Below are 21,161 nucleotides of genomic sequence, written 5' to 3'. Positions count from 1 at the left end.
CAGGGCTATTTTTGCTCTCAGTCATCAATGAAACAGTGTACTTTTTTTTAATCAATGGAGAAATGTGATCCATAAGAAGAAAAGAAGGCACCAAAATTGTTCTTTAGATTTTTATAGTAACATTTCATTTCTCTTACAGGTAATGAATATCCGAACAGTCCTGAACAACCTGGAGAAACCACAAGGCCTTTATCCTAATTATCTGAATCCCAGTAGTGGACAGTGGGGCCAACGTAAGTCAAAAGAATAGCAATGTTTCAGCCTTTTGTGGTACTGAGCACTGGGCTGGGGCCAGAGAGAGAGCACAAAGAGACGAAAATATTGTATAGATTTTAGAAAAAAGATGAAGGGAAATGGTTCTTTTAATAAATAAGCTTCTGCATCATTATTACTACTGAACTAGATGTGTACTTCATGCATCACTGTAAGCCTTATGGCATATAAGCACATTTAAATCTATTGATCAGAAGGGAAGACCTGCTCAGAGGAATGTGTTGGTGCTACCTTAGAATAAACTAACCATGTGGCTGGGAGTAAAAATTATTTCTTTGTACAAATGGCCAGCAGAATTGGGGGCAGAGAATCTGTGTCATCCGATGTCATAACCTTTCTTTCTGCTTGGCCACACATGAAAGAGGATCCTGAATCTTTAAGAGAATAAAAATTAGATGACCAAACAGAGAGTTTTCTCTACTTAATTTGAAGGCAGCAGACAAAAGGGGTTATGCCAGGTCAACTGTTACCGTGGGGGTAAAAGAATGGATTGTGTATTGTACAGGGCTTTCTGATGACAGAAGACCTTGCTTCAGACCTTTCCAACAGGAGTATAAAGCATTAGCTCGCTGACAGAAATGTCCAACCTGATTTGGAAACAGTGATAGAGTAAGCAGTGGGTGAAAGCAAATGAAGAATATCAAGTGAAGTTCCTAGCTATTTCTGTTACTGTAGTTGGTAATGTATAAACTTTTACTCTGATTTTGGATACTTTATTTACATTTAAACATTGTATTCTTAGATGAGGATGCTTTACTACTACTTTGTAATTTTTTTTAATAAATCATTTTATTGGGGGTTCTTACACCTCTTACAACAATCCTTACTTCAATTGTGTCAAGCACATATGTTGCCATCATCATTTCCAAACATTTCCTTTCTATTTGAGCCCTGGGTGTCAGCTCCTTATTTTCTCCCTCCCCCACCCTCCTAACCTCGTGAGCCCTTGAAAATTTATAAACTTTTATTTTCATATTTTATACCATCCGCTGTCTCCCTTCACCCATGTTTCTGTTGTTCGGCCCCCTGGGGGTGGTGGAGACTATACGTCGATCATTGGGGACAGGGTATGCATTGATCCTTATAGTGGTTACCCATTTCTCCCCCTTCTCCTGCCACCTTCCCCCTACCATCATGGTATCACTACTCACATTATTGTTCCTGGGGGGTTTTATCTGTCCTGGATTCCATGTGTCCAGAGCTCTTATCTGTACCTGTGTACATATTCCGGTCCAGCCAAATTTGTAAGGTAGAATTGGGGTCATGACATTAAGAACTAGAGGAATGTGTTCCATTGGTGCTATGCTGCACCCTGACTGACTCATCTCTTCTTTGTGATCCTTCTGTGAGGGGATGTCCAATGGTCTATAGATGGGCTTTAGGTCTCCTCTCCGACCCCCATCATTTGCATCAATATATTTGTTTGTTTTGGGTCTTCTGATGCCTGAAACCTAATCCTGTTGACACATCATGATCACACCAGCTTGTGTACTTCTTCCATGCTTTTTTAAAATAGCAACTCATTAGAAAAAAGGTGTTTATATATATATATATATGTTAGTAATGACTGTGGGTTGTCTCAGTATTGAGACTGGGTCATATTTTAAAAGACATGAAAGAAAAAAAACCAAATTGGATGTAGGAAGACACTCTGAAACTTGCTCTAATCATAGTGTAGCTCAGGCAAATGGAAGAAATGATGAAGTCAGAGCTGAAAAGAAACGTTCAAAGTGCAGGTCAAGAAGACAAAGTAAAATATTACAATGAAGTGGGAAAATACCTAGGGTTAGAAAACCGAAAAGGAAGAATATGTTCAGCATATCTTACAATGAAAGAACTCAAGAAAAAAAATTCAGGCCTCAAATTGAAATATTGAAAAATTCTGTTGGCAAAATATTGAACAATGCCAGAAGCATCAAAAGAAAATGGAAAGAATCCAAAGAGTCATTGTACCAAAAGAATAAGGCTATCTTCCACCTTTTCAAAAGGTAGCATGTAGTCATAGCTGCGCTGGATGCATGAGGCAAAAAGACACCTTCAGGAATTGATGAATTAGCAATTGTTAGCAATTGTCGTGTTTCAACCAGCCGAGGAAGCACTGGAAGCACTCACTCATCTATGCCAAGAAATTTGGAAGACAACTAGTTAGCCAACTGACTAGAAGAAATCCCTATTTGTACTCATTCCAATGAGATGCGCACTTGTACCCAGCAGAATGCTCAAATTGTAAAGCAATATCATTAATATCACAAGCAAGTAAAATTTTGCTGAATTTTAATTATCCAACAATGGTAGCAGCAGTACGTGGACAGAGAGCTGCCAGAAGTTTACGCCAGATTTAGAAATGGAAGTGGAACAAGAGCTGTCATTGCTGACATCAGTGGATCTTGGCTGAAAGCAGATGATACCAGAAAGATGTTTACTTGTGTTTTACTGATTATGCAAAGGCATTTGAGTGTGTGGACTGTAATAAAATGTGGATAATCTTGAGAAGAATGGGAATTCCAGAACATTTCATTGTTCTCATGAGGAAGTTCTACAGATCAAGAGATAGTTGTGGGAAATTAACAAGGGAATACTGCATGGTTTAAAATCTGGATAGATGTGCATCAGGGTTGTATCCTCTCACCATATTGGTTCGGTTTGCATGCTGAGCAAATCATCGGAGAAGCTGGACTCTATGAAGAAGAATGTGGCATCAGGATTGGAGGAAGGCTAATTAATAACCTGTGACATGCAGATGACACAACCTTGCTTGCCTGAGTGAGAACTTGAAGCACTTGCTGATGAAAACCAAGGATTGCAGCCTTCAGTATGGATTACAACTCATATACAGAAAACCAAAATCCTCACAACTAGACAAGTAGTTACATCATGTAAAACAGAAAAGATTGGATTTTTGTCAAGGATTTTTGTCTGCCTTGGATCCATAGTCAATGCTCATAGAAGTAGCAATCAAGAGATCAAATGATGCATTGTATTTGGGTAAACCTGCTGCATGAGACCTCTTAAAAGTGTTGAAAAGCAAGGATGTTACTTTCAAGCTAAAGTGCACCTGACCTAAGCCATAATATTTTCCATTGCCTTATATGCATGTAGACATTGGGAATTGAATAAGGAAGAACAAAAAAGGATCCATGCATTTGAATTTCAGTGCTAGGAAGCATATTGAAATACCCATAGACTTCCAAAAGAACAAATAAATCTGGCTTGGCATAAGCATGATCAGAATGCTTCTGAGAGGTAAAGATAGCAAGACTTCCTCTCACATACTCTGGACATGTTGTCAGGAGACCAGTCTCTGGAGAAGGACATCACGCTTGGTACAATAGAGGGGCAGTGAAAGAGAAGGCGGCTTCAATGCAATCGATTTACATAATGGCGGCAGCAGTGCACTCACGCATAGGAACCCTTGTGAGAATGGGACGGTGCTGTGTTCTGTAGTACATAGGATTGCTATGAGTCATAACTGACTGAAGGGCCCTTCATGACAACTATTATTGAGACCATAAAGCTTTAGTCAAATTTTCACTTACTTGTGTTTACAGCAGGTAGTGATAAAGAAGTGGGTACCTGAAGGATTTTAGTATGGTTTTTTTTCTCATAGAGCAGCTGATGAGTTTGAACCATTGACCTTGTGGTTTGCAGTCCAGTACTTACTAATACAATAATAAGTTCTGTGGATAGTGCATGCAATTTAGTTAATGCTCAATAAATTTAGCTGCTATTATGGATATTGTGGTGGTGCACTTGTTCCAATGCAAGGAGCAAATAAATAGTGCTAAATAAAGTTCCAGCAAGTTTCATAGACTTAAAGCACTTTTAAAAAAAAATAAAATGTGACCATATATCACCGATGACAGACCCATCATTTCTGTGGTTCAGACTGCAAGCACCGTTGGCTGGCAGAGAAGGCAGGGTTCTATATGAACTGCAGTGGGTTAGGAAGGAGGGATACAGACTGAAACTGGTATTAGAAAGTTGATGGAAGGGCAGGGAGGGATGAAGAGGCTGAGCAAAGTCACAGAGAAGGCACTAAGCTTTTACTTAAAGCAATACTAGTATCCAGACGATTTCTTAAAAGGTGGAGGTCTACAGACCCCAGGAAGTCCCCAAAACCTTGTAAGGTTTCCATAAGGTCAAAGTTTGGTTTTTTTTAATATAATAATATTATGGTGTTTTTTGGTTTGTTTGTTTGTTTGTTTGTTTTGCTTTGTTACCATGTCTAAAGGTTTACCTTTGCATGTCTGATGTAAAAGTTAGGAAAACTGATGAATCTTCTATAAGAATCAAGGTAAAAGTACCAAATGTACCCTTGGTTGTTCTGTTCTTCAGTGCAGTTTAACAAACAATTTATGAATGTTTTTAAAGTGGAATTACTGATTTATGGATTAGATTTAAAAATTAATGATTAAGGATTTCTCATTCCTTAAGCCTATGTTTTTTAATTATTCCATAAGATGAATTGGAAGGTACAAATAAAACTCTCCTTCTGCATAATGAAAGTCTGTGGATGCCATGAGGAGACAGACATATTTAAGTTGCAAGCTAAACTAGCAATTTGATTTTTTTATAAGCACCATTTTTACTTAAAAGTGTACTAGAGGCAAACTATAAATTTTCAGACTTGGACAAGTCTGTAAGTCATTTTTGAAAACAACTCTGTCATTTCAAGGAAAATAATATTTGTGCTACTGATAAATTTCAAACCTCTAAATAAAAATTAGAACTATGAAGAATTTCATCTGCCACCAAGAATTTGCTAACTTCCCCATACTTAAAAATACTTTTCTTTCTTCTTTTTTCAATCATTTTATTTGGGGCTCATATAACTCTTATCACAATCCATATATCAGTTGAATTGGGCATATTTGCACATATGTTGCCCTCATTCTTTTCTAGACATTTACTTTCTATTGAGCCCTTGGTATCAGATCCTTTCCCCCCCCCACCCCCGTGCTCCCTCCCCATCCCACCCTCACAACCCCCTAATAGATTGTACATTGTTATTATTTTCATCTCTCACACCTACCAAAAAATACTTTTCTTATAAAACCTGTAATGATATTAACAGATATGTTTTTAAGTATATGATTAAATATATTAATCTTTGGAAGATTTTCATTATTTGATGAGCCGTTATCTTCCAAATGACAAATATATGATGTTACAAAATCATGTATGAGAAAAAGGTTTCACTCAAACTGTAATATAAATTAATGGACTTTAATATAACAAGGGATAACATTTCACTGATGTAGTTTCACTTTGCAGCTAGTCTCTAAAATCTTTAACCTTTAAAAAGAAAGTACTTGTCCAGTTTTGTTAAGTATTAATAAAAAATAGCCACAATTACATGAAAAGGCTACTAAAATACTCCACCCCCTTTCCAACTATGCATCTGTGTGAGACTGAATTTTCTTCATACACTTTAGCCAAAACAACATATTGCAATCCATTGAATGTAGAAGCACATATGAGAACCCAACTGTTTTCTACTATCTCAAATATAGAGATGTATAAAATTATAACACAGTGTCATTCTTGATACTGATTCCTTTTGCTTTGTAAAATCTGTTTTATGAAAAATAATAGAGTATACATTACCATTATTTTTAATGAATTTAAAAAATAACCTGAGCTTCTACTTTAATTTCGTATATGGAAAAGATTGAATACTCAAATAAACAAAATCTCTTTGGGGTCTGTAGGAAAGTTTTGATGCCACTAGAGCATCGACCGACTTTCTACATTTCAGCTCTCTGAAAACACAGGGCATTTTGAGTTCTTCTCACCAAAGACTCTAAGAGTTGAAGCAAGGACTTCCTTGTTGACTGCCTCCTTCCTTTGGAACTTCTTAGAAGTCGCTGCGAAGAGACAGAAAGAGCCCCGTTGTACTGGAACATCCCCGCTTCACCTCCCGGGTCACCCATATGCTATCTATTTGGCCACGTTTCCTGATACAAAGAGCCTTTTATACTTGAATTACTTGTGGGCCCATTTCCTGATGATGGAAAAACAAACAGAATTGATGAGTTCCGTGTTTCCTCCCCAACGCCTGCCCTGTGTTCTGGCTACACTGAATAAAGACAGACTTATTTTATCCCTCTTGGCTGGATCCAGAAATTGGCTCATACTGTTTCCTCACTCTATCATCTAATAGGTGTTTACTTACTTGAATGTTGTGGATACTTGTGTTTCTGTGTCAACCTTGACCACTTTTCTGTTCCTGATTTTAATGAGTTCTGTGTGTTTTATTTTTATGATTGCCTACTACTTCTTTGTTGGATCTCAGAGATAGCTCATGATACTGGTCACTGATCATATAAACAGTGCTTCGTGTCCCTAAAGCCCAGACTATGGGATGCCGTGCCTATGGATAAAACAATTTACACTTGCCTTTGCTGTATATAATTGCACAATTATCATGAGCATTATAGGGGTATTGCTTTGAGGAAAGAACTTCAAATTCAATGAAGTCTACAAAAAACAAAAGGGGGGGAAAAGCTATCAAATGTTCTAATCCTGTTTTGATTCTTTTGCTCTGTTTCACTTTTTCTCCTTGTAGGTATTAGGAAAACTTAACCTCAAACATTTATTCTCATTTCATATGCTTTTATGGTGACATAGTGCTTATGTGTTAGGCTGCTAATCGGTATGGTCAGCAGTTCAAAACCACCAGCCATTCCACGGAAGAAACACAAGGCTTCCTGCTGCCTTCAAGAATTACCATCTCGGAAACCCACAGGAGCAATTCTACCCTGTGCTGTAGGTCAATATGAGTCAGAATCAACACTGAGGCTGTGAATTTGGTTTGAGTATTCCTATCCAAAGGAGCCCTGATGTCACTCGGCTTAATTGCTGGGCTCCTAACGGAAAGAATCAGCACTTCAGCCCACCAGCTGCTTCATGGGAAAAGCTGTGGAGTCGACTTTGGTAAAGATTTACAGCCTTGGAAACCCTGTGGGGGAGCTCTGCTCTGGCCTATTGGGTCGCTATGAGTCTGAATCAACTTCGTGGCAGTGGGTATACCCATTAGCAAGAAAAGAATAGATTACCCCCTATAGAGAAGAGCATACTATTTGAGTGATATGCAGTGCACCTCACATTTAGAATATCTGGGCATTACAAATACCGTAGGTGATCCTTTCAGCTGATAAAATCAAGCAAGTTCTCTCCCACAGCCACTAAGTTGTTTACACAGGGCTCTGTTGCTAACACAGCCAGCCAGCCAGACCTGGAGGAAGCTTAGTACGTAATGTGCTAAATTATCCAAAAGATTCTTTCTTATTTCTCCTCTCTGTTCCTTTCTTTTGATTCTTACCAATGTGAGAATATTTTAGGCAGGAAATAGAAAACTAACCTAACACTTACCAATAGAAATGAAAACAAATATATTATTAGCTAATCCTTTTTTCCTCATTTATAAATCTCCCAACTGCCTAAATCTGCTTCTCCCGTCATTACAGAATCATAAGCCGAAGGTGGAGCCGCAGGGAGGGGGAGGGCGGATCCAGCTGCTTCTGACTGTTCTCAGCTGGTACTGTTGGGTCATGGCCATCGTTTCCCATTACTTCAGTTAGCCCTTGCTATTCTGATAGAACCCGGCCAGTGCTTTGCTTGACCATGCAGTGCTTGCATCTGTTTCCTGTAATCACGTTGATAACAGCAGGCCTTTTGGATGAGACGGTACTCAGTCTATTTAGTTCACAAATGTCGGCGTTTTCCATGGCGATTTATTTAGGAAATTGTGAAGGTCACTTCCAACACTGCTATTCTAAGAAATGACCTTATAATTTTAAAAACAATTTTTACATTAAAATCAAAACTTTAGTTTTGGATTCTTTGTGATTAGAAAAGTGTGTTTTTAAACTGGTTAGAAATATGATCCTTCTAGCTTGAACACAGCATTCTTATTATGCTTCATGTAGAAGAACTTTTCATTACTTGTTTATAAAAGTAACTACTATGTGCAAGACAGTCTCAAACTCTCATTATCATTTAACTGATTTCAAGTCTTAGTGACCCTGTAGGACCATCCAGGTAGAATTGTGCCTTTGGGGTTCCAAGAGTTGTCATCTTCTTACGAGCGAACAGCCTCATCTTTCTCCCAAGAAGGGACTGGTGGTTTTGAACCACAGACATTTCGGTTAGCAGCTCAATGTATAATCCACTGTGCCACCAGAGCTCCTTAAGACACATTCTAGGAATCAGTATCTACTGGGAAATGTAATAGACCTTCTCCTTGGCCTGCTGGATCATGATTTCATGGAGGAGACAGAAATAAAGAGTCCTTCCTAATTTGAAGGTATTGGTGTAGTAAGTTGATGTGTGCTTTCAAAACAGCAGTTAATAAGGGAGCCTAGTAGAGGGGTCAGAAAAATAACATTTGATTCCTGATAACAAGTATGAACATGAATTATCTAAAGCATATAATAGCCTAAAAATGTACTTAGGTCTCTAGAGGCCCAGCGGAAGGAAGGGGCCTGACATTTTTAATGGACCAAAAGAAAGGCAATGTGCTAAGTGTGCTAAGAGCAAGTGAAGGAAGGCCGGGGCCATAAAGAAAACAGATCCCACAGGCTTCCAGGGCTCCCTAAGGACTTAGGTCTTGGCTGCAGACAGACTTCCAGTAAGGGAGTGATCCAGTTCACATTATAATGGCTCCTCTGGCATTACTGTGGGCAACAGATTGGAACTGCCATTGGGCTGCCATTGAAATGATTTGGGATGAGGGATACGTCCTCCCCTGCCCAGGATAAGAGCCAAGGGTCACAAGTAGTTACTGAGCAGTAATCTGACCTAAAAACTATGTTTTTTATTGTGTTTAATTTTAATTAATTTAAAATGTCATGGCCACATTGTCTCAGAATAAATGTCGGAGGCCTATATTAGTCACTGCACACTCAGAGGCTAAAGACTTGCTCAGCTCTGCCAGGATTGTACTGGGGAGCACAGGGCTGAGTGGGTGCATGCTCAAGGTCCTTAGGAAGTAAAATTAGCAGGTTTGGGCTACCCGTTGGGTATGGGAACAGGAAACGGAGCAATACAGAATGCCTACTTGATTTCAGGCATATGCAGTTAAGAAGATAGTAATATTTTTTCTAAAGATAGGAACTAAAGTGGAAGATAAAGTTGCGAAGGGAAAAGTAATGAATTCCATTTTTAACCTATTTAATTTTAGATATCCTTGTAGACATACAAGTGGTTCTACTAAGTCAGCATCTACAAGAGAAAAATTGTCCTGGTAAATGTGTACATGCTGTTTGACTTTTGTATAACCAAGGCAACTGATAATGACATGCTGGTGACAAGTGTTTAAGCCGCAGCTGCTAGCCAAGGGGCCAGCAGCTCAAAACTGAGACTGCTCTCCCAGCAACGATGTGAGAGTCTGCTTCTGTAAAGGTTACTGGGCAGGTCTTCTCTGTCCTGTATAGTCACCATGAGTCAAAGGCAGCTTGACGGCAATCTTTTTCTTGTTTGCTGTTTTGTTTTGTTTTTAAACATTTTATTAGGGGATCATACAACTGTTATCACAATCCATACACACATCAATTGTGTAAAGCACATTTGTACATCATTCTCAAAACATTTTCTCTCCACTTAAACCCCCGACATTAGGTCCTCATTTTTCCCCTCCCTCCCCGCTCCCCCCTCCCTCATGAGCCCTTGATAGTTTATAAATTGGTATTTTGCCATATCTTTCCCTGTCTGACGTCTCCCTTCACCCACTTTTCGGTTGTCTGTCCCCCAGGGAGGAGGTCACATATAGTTCCTTGTATTCGGTTCCCTCTTTCCTACCCATTCTCCCTTTACCCTCCCTGTTTCGCCACTCACACCACTAGTCCTGTAGGGCTCATCTGCCCTGGATTCCCTGTATTTTCAGTTCCTATCTGTACTAGTGTACATCCTCTGGTCTAGCCAGACTTGCAAGGTCAAATTCGAGTCATGGTAGGGGAGCGGGGAGGAAACCTTTAGGAACTAGAGGAAAGTTGTATTTCTCATCATTGTTACATCGCACCGACTGGCTCATCTCCTCCCCGAGACCCCTCTGCAAGGGGATCTCCAGTGGCCTACTAATGGGCTTTGGATCTCGACTCCACACTCCCCCCATCATTCACTATGGTAAGATTTTTTGTTCTGATGATGCCTTATACCTGATCCCTTCGACACCTCGTGGTTGCATAGGCTGGTGTGCTTCTTCCATGTGGGCTTTGTTGCTTCTGAGCTTGATGGCCACTTGATTACCTTCAAGCCTTTAAGACCCCAGACGCTATACTTTTTGATAGCCGGGCACCATCAGCTTTCTTCGCCACATTTGCTTATGCACCCATTTGTCTTCAGTGATCCCTTCGACACCTCATGATCACACAGGCTGATATGTTGTTCCATGTGGGCTTTGTTGCTTCTGAGCTAGATGGCTCTTGTTTGCTGTTTTGAAGTAGATGAATCAAATTCTCTTTCTGTTATAAAACAGCGTTCAGTTTTAAGGCAGTTTTATTAATGGTCATATTTTCTGACTCCAGGAATATCTCATTGTGTTCTGCTTTTATAGAGAAACATGTTTGAGTAATACAAGTATTCATCAATAGAAAAAGAATATGTTTTGTGTAATATGGCAGAGAGCAATCCAGTCCAAATGTGAGGCTGGGTGGCTTCTGGAATCACACCGCATTTATCAACATTTTCATCTCATTGAAACTCCCTAAACTTCCTTTCTCGTTCATTTTTAAGATGAGGATAACGATATAGATACCTTATCAATGGCTAGGTTTCAGGCAGTGTGCATACTGGATCTGGTAAAATAAATGTCAGTGTTTATTAGAAAGAAAAGAAAGAAATGCCAGTCCTAAGGGGGAAATGTTTCTCTGGCCCGCCTTCTCTCACCAGTCCTGCAGCCTATGCCATCCCTCAGGGGGGTTTGTTTTGTTGTGCTTCTTCGACCTTCTAGATTGATTTCACCTGAAAATTTATCAAATTATAATAATGACAAGACCCTAAGGAGCTACGTGCCTTAGCACAAGCTGGTATTGTAAGCTAATAATACTTAAAGGTTTGACGGAGTTTTCATTATTGAGACTTAGCATCTTAATTTAAACACTTAATGTGAAACATTTTAATTTTCTCGCCAGAATTTTTTTAATTACATGAGATTATCATCATGTTTATGAAACTACCCTAGTAATTATTTCAAGTATATCACATTAGTTAACAGCACATCTGTTCATTTCAGGATATCATTCCCCAAACTGGAGATTTGTTAGAGTTTAAATATAACATTGGGCTGCAGTTTAGGGTGTTAGAGCCTAGTTGCTAATGTGATTTTGCTGTATTATCTGAATTAAAGGCCAAATCACTCTAAAATCCATCGTTCCCTTCTCTTTGCAGACCACGTGTCAGTTGGAGGTCTTGGAGACAGCTTTTACGAATATCTGCTAAAGGCGTGGTTGATGTCTGACAAGACAGATATTGAAGCTAAGAAGATGTATTTTGATGCTATCCAGGTAAACCCAATGTTTACAGCAGCTTTGTCACTCACTCCTAAGTTATAACTTGCATTTTAAACAACCTTTAGTGAAACGATGGGATGCTACCTGAATGGGTTACAAAGCATTTCCATTAGATAGAGTTCAGTATCTGCTAATGGCATCCTAACAGTGATCGTCACACTTAATGTGTTTAGTCCTAATGGGGAATAAAACGTTTTTTACATAATTCAAACCTCAGGTAAAATTTGTATCTGAGAAAGAGAGGTATTCTTTTATAATTATGAGTTTCCCGCTTAAAGCCACAGTGAAAATCAAAGGAAAATGAGATCTTGCCTTTTTATTCTGAAACTTGACTAAATTAAAATTGCCTAGAATTGCTAACAGTCCTGTTGGTTGCCTCCATGTAAAATAAACTTATCTCCAAGGGTATGTGGAACTGAGCTTATACAGATAGGCTATTATTTCTAAAGATATCCACATAAAAATAGCAGAATTAATCAAATATGTAAGGGTAGATTATTAATATTTTTGAAAGATCTTTATGGAAAAAGAATAAGTTGGGGCACACGTTTGTTGAATTGCTTAATATGTGCTAAGCAGTATGTTAAGGATTGCAAAAATGATCTGAAAGTAGTGTCTAACCTCCTCTAACTGTACAAGGAAGGAGAACGGGCATTAGCCCAAGGCCAATCCTTAATGGGCAGAGTTCAGACATGCCTCCACCCTTCAACCTTTTAACCAATTCTGATGCCACCTGTTTCCCTCACAGCCCTCTGCTTCTCTGCCGGATTCAGTAATAAGTTGTTGCAATGATCACACAGAAGTCACAGATAATACTCAGTTATGTGATTTCTTAGGGAAGTAACTGCATACAAATCAGGATTTGAAATGCTAGGATGCAATTCTTTGATCAGGACATGTTCACAGAGGTTACAAAGCTCTGTTAGCTCAGCTGAGTGAGCACCCATTCCCGCGGGAAGGCTAGACCTGAAGGCATTGGATTCTGGCATTGTGGGTCGGCAAACCTAGCTCTGCAGGCAATCTCCCTGCCACCAAGCCACCTGCCAAAGGCACTCAGCCTTTTCATTGCCTATCATTAGAAGCCTTCCCCTCGGATGCTGCCATTTCTCTGCTGCTGCTTCTCACCCTCTCCAATATCACAGTTCTCTGTTCTCGAGATTTAGAGAGTTCAGCACTGGGATGCCAGGCCCAGGGCATGCCCTCCAGTCCTGGTTCTTTCTTGATGGTAGTGAGAGCCCTCTTCCCATCTCTAAGATGGTTCATTTTTAGCTAAGCAGTATGACAAACCTAAACCATTCCCTCATTAAGGTTCTGTACACCACATTTGCATGGTCTCACTCAGCAAGTATGGCATGTACTTTATCTGCATTATTAGTAAGCCATTCATCCCCTCGGTGAGCCACAAGCACCACACATGGGCATAGTCCAACCCAGTCCTTTAGTGAGCGTTACAAAGAATCTGACTGAAAAGGCCTTATCAAGTAATTTACTGCATCACATGTCTTTTAAATAAAGATTGGTTTTGGGGGTGGTTTTTTTTTTTCTTAACTTATATTTGAAGACCAAAAAAATCCCCCTACCATTGAGTGACTCCTTACTCCTAGTAACTCTTACAGGTCAGACTAGACTGCCACAGAGGTGTCCAGAGCTGCGATCTTTGCAGAGGCAATCCGTCCGTCCTTCTCCCGCAGACCAGCTGGCGGTCCCAAACGACCAGCCTTCTCATTAACAGCCCACACAGTGCTTACCCGCTGAGCCGCCAGGGCTCCTTGTATCCTCCTAGCTTTATAAACATGAAAAGTAAGCCTCAGATTGGTTGAATGATGAACTAAAATTAAAACTAAAATTTGTCTATACTGACACCTACACCTTTTTTACTTTGCAGCCATACATTCATTTTTTAAGAACTCCCATATTACATTTAAATGTTTATTTACAGGCATATGTTAGAAACTGCTAATCAAAGTTTATAGGAAATAACAGTGTAGAGGTAAACTAAAAAACATCTCCAATTAAGCTTTTAACAGAATGATTATAAAATTTATGAAGTCAAGGAGAAAATCATATTACATAAAACACTTGAAGTCAAACTCAGCTTTTTGAGGAAAACTGTTTCAGCAGATCCAGGTACCCTTTAATTAGTAGATACATACAGCATGTTAAGTGTTAATTATTATCAAGACATCTCGCATTTTTAAATTGTGACTGAGAAATTAGACCTTAGAAAATTGCCCTTTGCATTGATGGCTTAGAAATATTTTATAATCAAGAGTCATAATTGGTCATTATTAGCAGTAATTAGTAGTTTAAAAAATGGGAAATGTGTGGGGACAGGGATATGTCTGTAAGGAGGTCTGGCTAGGCTATCTTATTTACATGTAAAGGAAGTTTCTTTATGCTGACTGGAGTACCTTGGGTATAATGTTGGCTCCCATCCTGACGTCAATTGGGATCTTCCTGAAGCAGAGAAGAGACAGCTTTTACTCTTTCACACCCAGAAATCAAAAGCACCTGAGATCACTGACCCTCACTCCTCGAGGCATAGGATGGGTGTCAGAAAGAAAGCTAGGAATGGCTCCTACCCCTTCCAAGCTTATTTTTCTTTGCTCCTACAATATAACAGATTTTATTCTAGAAATTTCTTCTCTATATATTATGATTTTTCATGTGACATCTTCTAATTACCACAACAGCATATATTTTTAATTACTCTAATTTTAAAGTGACCCCCTAAGTGCTTCATGTTCCAGGAAAGAGAGCTTTAAAATATTCTTTGAAATATTCCCCTAGTTTCTAAGACTATACCCACAGAGCTTTTAATATATTGTATTTAGACAAACCATTGACAGGAAGATCCATTAAGAACAAATGAAATCAAAGTGTTTCCTGTTTCTCTTAACAGTAAGAACAGTTCCAGTCCATTATATGTTTTCAATTTAGAAAGCAAAGTTGGAGCAAATGAGCTTCTATCTTGAGAAGTAGCAAAAGTCTTACAGAACAAAGTTTCTTTTTGCTAAATTGTACTTTAAAATATCATCATTATCTAAACAAACTATGGTAAAGGAATAAAATTCTAATACACCCATGACATGGATGAACCTTGAGCGCGTCATGCCAGATACAAAAGGAGAACTATTGTGTGATCCTTGTATTGCATGGGATATCCAGAATATACAATTGCACAGAGACAGGAAGTAGATTAGTGGTTACCATGGCTGTGGGAAGGAAAAAAGGTGGAGTTATTGCTTAGGTTTGTGCAGAGTTTCTGTTTGAGGTGACAGAAAAGTTTTGGAACTAATGAATGTAAAATGAGGTTAAAATGGTCATTTCATATTATACATCTTCTATAATTCTTTTTAATTTTAAATCATTATCAAGCAAAAGATGACTTACATTATTGTGCTGGATAGTTGAATTAGCAAAGGTACGATTACTCTGTTTAACCTCAAAATGGGTCATGGACAACAGTTTGGACCAGGAAGAAGGGAGCTAAGTGAGGGTGCGTTGAGGGGATTGCAGTGGATGAATGGCGGTTGGCGTTTTGTCGTCCTTTGTACATAGTCCCTACATTTCCCTATTGTCCCACAGAGGAGAGCCGTGCCTGTGAAGGTTCTGGGACTTCATTGGGGTTTATTTTGAGAGGCAGCAACTTGGTCAGAATCATGCCAGAAATAATGTAGTACTTTATTCAGGCTCCATAACAAGCTAATAAGGTTTCTCTAATCCATGCTCAAAAGCTATTTCTCTTGTCATATGGAAAGAATCATTTCTTGGGGGATGAACAAGTATCTGCTTGGAGGACTTTATTGCAATTTGGGTTATGAGAAGTGCAAATAGCCAAGATGTTCTATTGCACTAAATAAGAATGAAATATTAATGTGATAACTAGACCATCAATTAAATTCGCTTAACTACAGTTAACGAGCACAGAAGTATGTTCATTTATTTCTTACAGTCTTGGTACCATTTGTTTATTTCTGATGGAGAGAAGAAAGAATTTCTCTGCCTTGTATTCATTTTATCTATCAGAATTTTTTTCTGTCATTGTAGACTGCTTCCCCCCCAAAATCCTCCTTTGTGGGAGTATTGTAACAGGTATAGACACAATCATAATCCTCTTCTTTCTATGATATAATTGGAGGGAAACTTAACACCTTTCATATTTTAAAATGTAAGACTTTTTTTTTTATCTTATACAAAACAGTAACAATTATATGACAGGAATAAAAGATTTTTTTAATTTTAATGTTACCATTCCCTTCCCTTAAGTTTAAGCATTTTTACTCTTTTTGTGTATTTTTTCACATATGCTAATGTGCTTTTTAATATGATTACTATACAGGAACTTGATTGAAGTGTTAAGACAATGGAAATGGTGGTGATAAATGATATTTATCAAGTGGCAGTCACAGGACCGCCTGCTATATAACAAGCTGTTTTTGAGTAGATGGTATTATTCTCACATTATGGCTAAGGATACGGAGACTTAGGGATGTAATAAGCAAATTATTCACAAAGTTCATCCATCGTGACAGGGCTGTAACTTGAAGCCAAAGAGGCTTTAGAACAGCTCCGTTTACTAATCTGTTTTGCTCCCGCTTGGTGCCTAAGGCTGCTTTCTTGGGTAATTCTATCCAAGACTGATGCCCCTAGCCTGGCATTTTACCCACAGATATGCTCGATTCCTCATCCTTGGTGGGGTCCGTGCTTTGTCTTGTTTTTCCAGTTGTAGAAACAGAAATGTAGTAAATCAGTACTTACCACTGCTCTGGTGACTGGTGTTTGAGAGGAAGCAACTTTGGGTGTGAAGACAAAATGTATTTAGTCACAGATCCAAGCCAGACCAACTGACGGCCCACAGCATCACGTCACATTGCCCACGCTAATGGAGTATGGACTCGAAGAAGAATACAGGAAACAGCAACGTACCATCTCAGATCAAATTGGTTTTGTAGCACCAAACAAAAAATTGACGGACGTGGTAGGATCAGCAACAGCCACAGTGCCACCGGCTTTTTTAAACAAAACATGGTTGAGTAGCTGCTATTGGTCCCATTTTATGGAGTACTGGTTTTCATTCTCCATTTTTAATGTTGGAGACGATCATATAAGTTTGAGAAGAATATAAATTTGAATATAAATTCAACATTGCAAAATGTTGAAACTAAGTCTTTTTCAGGCGATTGAGACTCACTTGATCCGAAAGTCCAGCGGGGGGCTGACGTACATCGCCGAGTGGAAAGGAGGCCTGCTGGAGCACAAGATGGGCCACCTGACCTGCTTCGCGGGAGGCATGTTTGCCCTCGGGGCGGACGGGGCACCCGCCAGCCTGGCCCAGCATTATCTGGAACTCGGAGCTGAAATCGCCCGGACCTGTCATGAATCTTACAATCGCACCTGTGAGTACACGTTGCTGCTCTTCATTGACAGTCTGTTCCCCGTGCTTGGATGTCGTACAATCAGGATCTTCACCAGTGCTGTCAATGAGCAACTATGCACTGTACGTGATGACAATGATTGATATCACGAAAGAATTTTTTTTTTAACTTTTGAAAAACTTTTATTTCCACATGAAAATATCTATTTTGGTTTACCTGGAAACACAATTCCAGGCCATAAAGGGTTAAGCCAAAATAATTTATTGACCTCTGATTTGGATAAACCGCATGGAAAGGGTCTCTGTCCTAGTACAGAAAGAAGCATCATATTTTATGAACCATTAATATTCTTCCTAGTATCCCTATGTAATAGATTATGAATCCAGTTACCCTCTTACTGCATTATAAATTCCGTGAGGTTTATAACTACACCTTTAAAAATGATTTTTTTAACCTCTCTCGAATGTGTTTAAGTGCTCCAATTGCATTTCCCTGATAGATTCCACATGCTGTCCGTGACAATTACCCTCATCCATTGCTTCTCCTTTAGATGTGAAGCTGGGGCCAGAAGCTTTCAGATTTGACGGTGGAGTTGAAGCCATCGCTACAAGGCAAAATGAAAAATACTACATCCTACGACCAGAAGTTGTGGAGACTTACATGTACATGTGGCGGCTGACTCACGACCCAAAGTACAGGAAATGGGCCTGGGAGGCTGTGGAGGTGATGTTTTAATTTGATTGTGTTTCTTACAATTTTTTCCCAGGCTCTATTCAAGTTTGGATGTTTTCAGCTTGGTCATTTTATATTTTGTACTTCAGACTTCAGTAATCACCAGTTACTGTTAAGCCAATTCATTTTCCTGGTGAGCTTATGTGTGTGAGAGCTGTGCTGTGCTCTATCAGGCTGCAAGGGCTCCGTTTTCAGAAGTACATCACCAGACCTTTCGTCCGAAGTGGCTACAGGTCAACTTGAACCTCCAGCCTTCATTAGCGGCCACGTACATTAAATATTTATACCACACCACCAGTATCTTAATATAATGTTTTTTTTTAATCTACTAGGAAATTTTTATATTGGAGCAAATATCTATTAAGGCATATTATAAAATTAAGTGCCGTGCCTATGGACTGGTGATCATGTAAATTCACTAAGGGATACTGGCAACTAAGGGATACTCACCCTGTTTGTTGTTTGTCTCCAGAAACCCCACTACATGATGGGAGTGGCAGAATAGATGCATTGACTTAGGGCCATTTAGCTACTTACTTCTAGCTAGTAGAAAGAACGTATAGAAAACCTGCTTTGTGTAAAGATACTCCTTCACTGTTTTTAGGCTTCTTTGTATATAAGCTTTCCATCTGCCCAAGGTGTTTTGGAATTGTGCTTCTACCTTTTTGTCCTTTGCTGCCAAATATAGTGCATCATCTTCTTAAATGAACCTAATCATATACTCTGTGGGCTAGACACCACAGGAGGCACGCCAGGAATTGTACGGAACAATCTCAAATTTCAAGAACTAGCATTCTGAAAGGAGGTGGAGAGAAAGCAGGGGATATGAGCAAGTAAATGCTTTAATTCCACTCTTACTCTCTATACACAACCCCAGATCCAAACCCATTGCGATGGAGTTGGTGGCCACTCTTCACAGTAGAACCACCCTGTAGGCGTCCCGAGGCTATCCACCTTTATGGTAATGGGCTGCCACATATTTCTCCCACAGAGAGCGGGTAGGCTCAAACTGCTGACTTGCAGATTAGCAGCCGAGAGCTTAACCACTGTTCCACCGTGGCTTCTATTGTACACAGACTGATGTAGAAAACCTCAACAGACCCATAACAAAAGAAGCAATTGATCAGATTCTTTTAAAAAATCTCCAACCAAAAAAAGGCTAGGACTAGAGGGTTTCACCGGGGAATTCTACCAAGTGTTCAGAAAAGAGCTGACACCAAATCTACACAGACTGTTCTAGAATATAGAAAGGGATAACAAACTCCCAAACTCATTTTATGAAGTGAGCATGGCCCTGGCACCAAAACCAGGCAAAGACCCCACAAGAATAAAAAGCTACAAACCAATATGAATATAGATGCAAAAACTCTCCACAAAATCCTGGTCAATAGAATTCAACAACATAGCAACAAAATAACACAAGATCAGTGGGATTCATACTAGGTATACAGGGTGGTTCAACATTGGAAAAATAATTAATGCAATTCACCACATTAAAAATTAAAGAATCACATGATCACATTAGTTGACACAAAAAGGGCATTTGACAATAGCTGTCATTTCCTCTGGTAACAGAATCCGAGAAAGGTGCCCCTTATCACCACTTTTGGTCAACATTGTGCTGGAAATCTTAGCCAGAATCACTTTATGACAAAACAAAATCAAAGGAAACTGACAGAACAGACAAGAGACTAATCTTTAAAACCTCTAGAAAACGGTAATATCTCAATAAGGGGAAAAAAGATTAATCCAATTTAAAAGTGGGCAAAGGACATGGACAGTTCACCAAAAATGGCCAACGAACATGAAAAAGTGCTTGCTATCAGTAGCCACCCACCCCATAGATGTAAATCAAAACAATATGCTATATCACCTTACACTGAAAGTGGCAGCCCAATTCAAAAAACTTAAAATGCTGGAGAGGATGCAGAGAAATTGGAATTCTCATACAATACTAGTATGTCTAGTGATGGGTATTTGGACTGTTTCCAACTTCTCGCTATTGTAAACAAGACTTCGATGAACATGGGAATGAATCCATGTGTCACACTCCTGCACTTTCTTCTTTAGGCTATAAGCTCCCCTGTCTGTAGCCCATCATAGTCAGTGTCACAAAAGTTTGGATTTGGGGGAGGTCTTTGAAATCATTAGAGAAATACGGTCTTATTCACTGTGAAATCCCAAATACAGAGGCCTTTGGAGAACACTTTCACTAAAGAATTAACTCATGCTGCCCAAGAGGGACCACTAAAGAATGGGACTGCTCTTGGAAAATATTTGACAAACAGTGCAGTCAGAATGCCCCAGGAAGCTCATGTAAAACACCTTCTGGAAAATGGTCTCAGAAACCTGCTTACATGTGGTTCTGCATGGCTGACTCAGATGTCCATAAAGATTAGCTGCTTTGTGACCAACAAAGGTATTTTGACTTGTTTTATGAGCTTTTAATGGAAACTTCTGGGGTCTCATAGTAACGTCATGATTGATTAGACAAAACTTTGTAAATGTCAGCCAATCAGAAAAATTGCTGTTAGTTCAGACAGTTTTATAGGAAAGCATCCTGAAAATGATACTGTATTGGAACACATTGTAATTTTACTTGGTGCTGCCCAGTTTAAACTAACAAAACTACAAAATTCCTTATGACATGGATAGACTTGGGGAACATCATGCTGAATAAAGTTATTCAATCACAAAAGGACAAATATTGTATGAGACCACTGCCACGACGATAAAAAGCGTGTATACCAGAGGGAACAGACGAATTCTGACATCCATTCTACACAGTTCTCCAGAGCGTTCCCAGATGAATTGAGCTCCAGTTGCACACAGCTCTAACTTGTTCTCATTAGCATATTCCATTGACTCTGCTTCCCTGTCTGTTTCACTCCTGACTTGCTCACGTCGTTGTACCACCTGCCCGGTAAACTTGGAGAATCCTGTCCTTCCCTTATATTGTTTTCAGGGAAACTCAAACTGAAACATGGGGGAATCTTAGAAATCACCTCCTCCAGTCTCCTCTCTATAATCTTTGCCAAATGGCTAGTCCTCCTCTATTTAAGAAGTCCCAGAAAAAATAATGCACTAGTACAGAAATCCATTCCATTGTTTTTAATGGGTGAAAGTATTGAGCCAGAATTAGGGGCATTGTGGGGGGTGGGGGGGCAGATAAAATCCATTTATCTTCTGTCTTTCAGCTCCTCAAATGGCATATTCTGCCAACTCTCCCTTTCCTTGATTTATCATATCCTTTCACCTTCGCTTAGCA

General features: G+C 39.3%; 1 protein-coding gene across 1 annotated transcript in view; it reads left to right on the top strand.

Annotated features, from left to right (window-relative positions):
• MAN1A1 (mannosidase alpha class 1A member 1) overlaps positions 1 to 21,161 on the top strand; it is a 156,502-nt gene that overhangs the window by 127,973 nt on the left and 7,368 nt on the right. Inside the window, exons 6-9 of the mRNA XM_030886777.2 lie at positions 140 to 233; positions 11,662 to 11,777; positions 16,963 to 17,182; positions 17,712 to 17,884. Of these exons, the coding sequence (XP_030742637.1) occupies positions 140 to 233; positions 11,662 to 11,777; positions 16,963 to 17,182; positions 17,712 to 17,884 (603 nt within the window). The remainder of the gene's footprint in view (positions 1 to 139; positions 234 to 11,661; positions 11,778 to 16,962; positions 17,183 to 17,711; positions 17,885 to 21,161) is intronic.

This window comes from Echinops telfairi, unplaced genomic scaffold (assembly GCF_000313985.2).
Source record: "Echinops telfairi isolate 266 unplaced genomic scaffold, ASM31398v2 ScPeMD7_3533;HRSCAF=4204_0, whole genome shotgun sequence".
Classification (NCBI taxonomy): Eukaryota; Metazoa; Chordata; class Mammalia; order Afrosoricida; family Tenrecidae; genus Echinops; species Echinops telfairi.
Note: the sequence above shows the minus strand (reverse complement) of the source record. Positions and strands in the feature narration are given on the sequence as shown.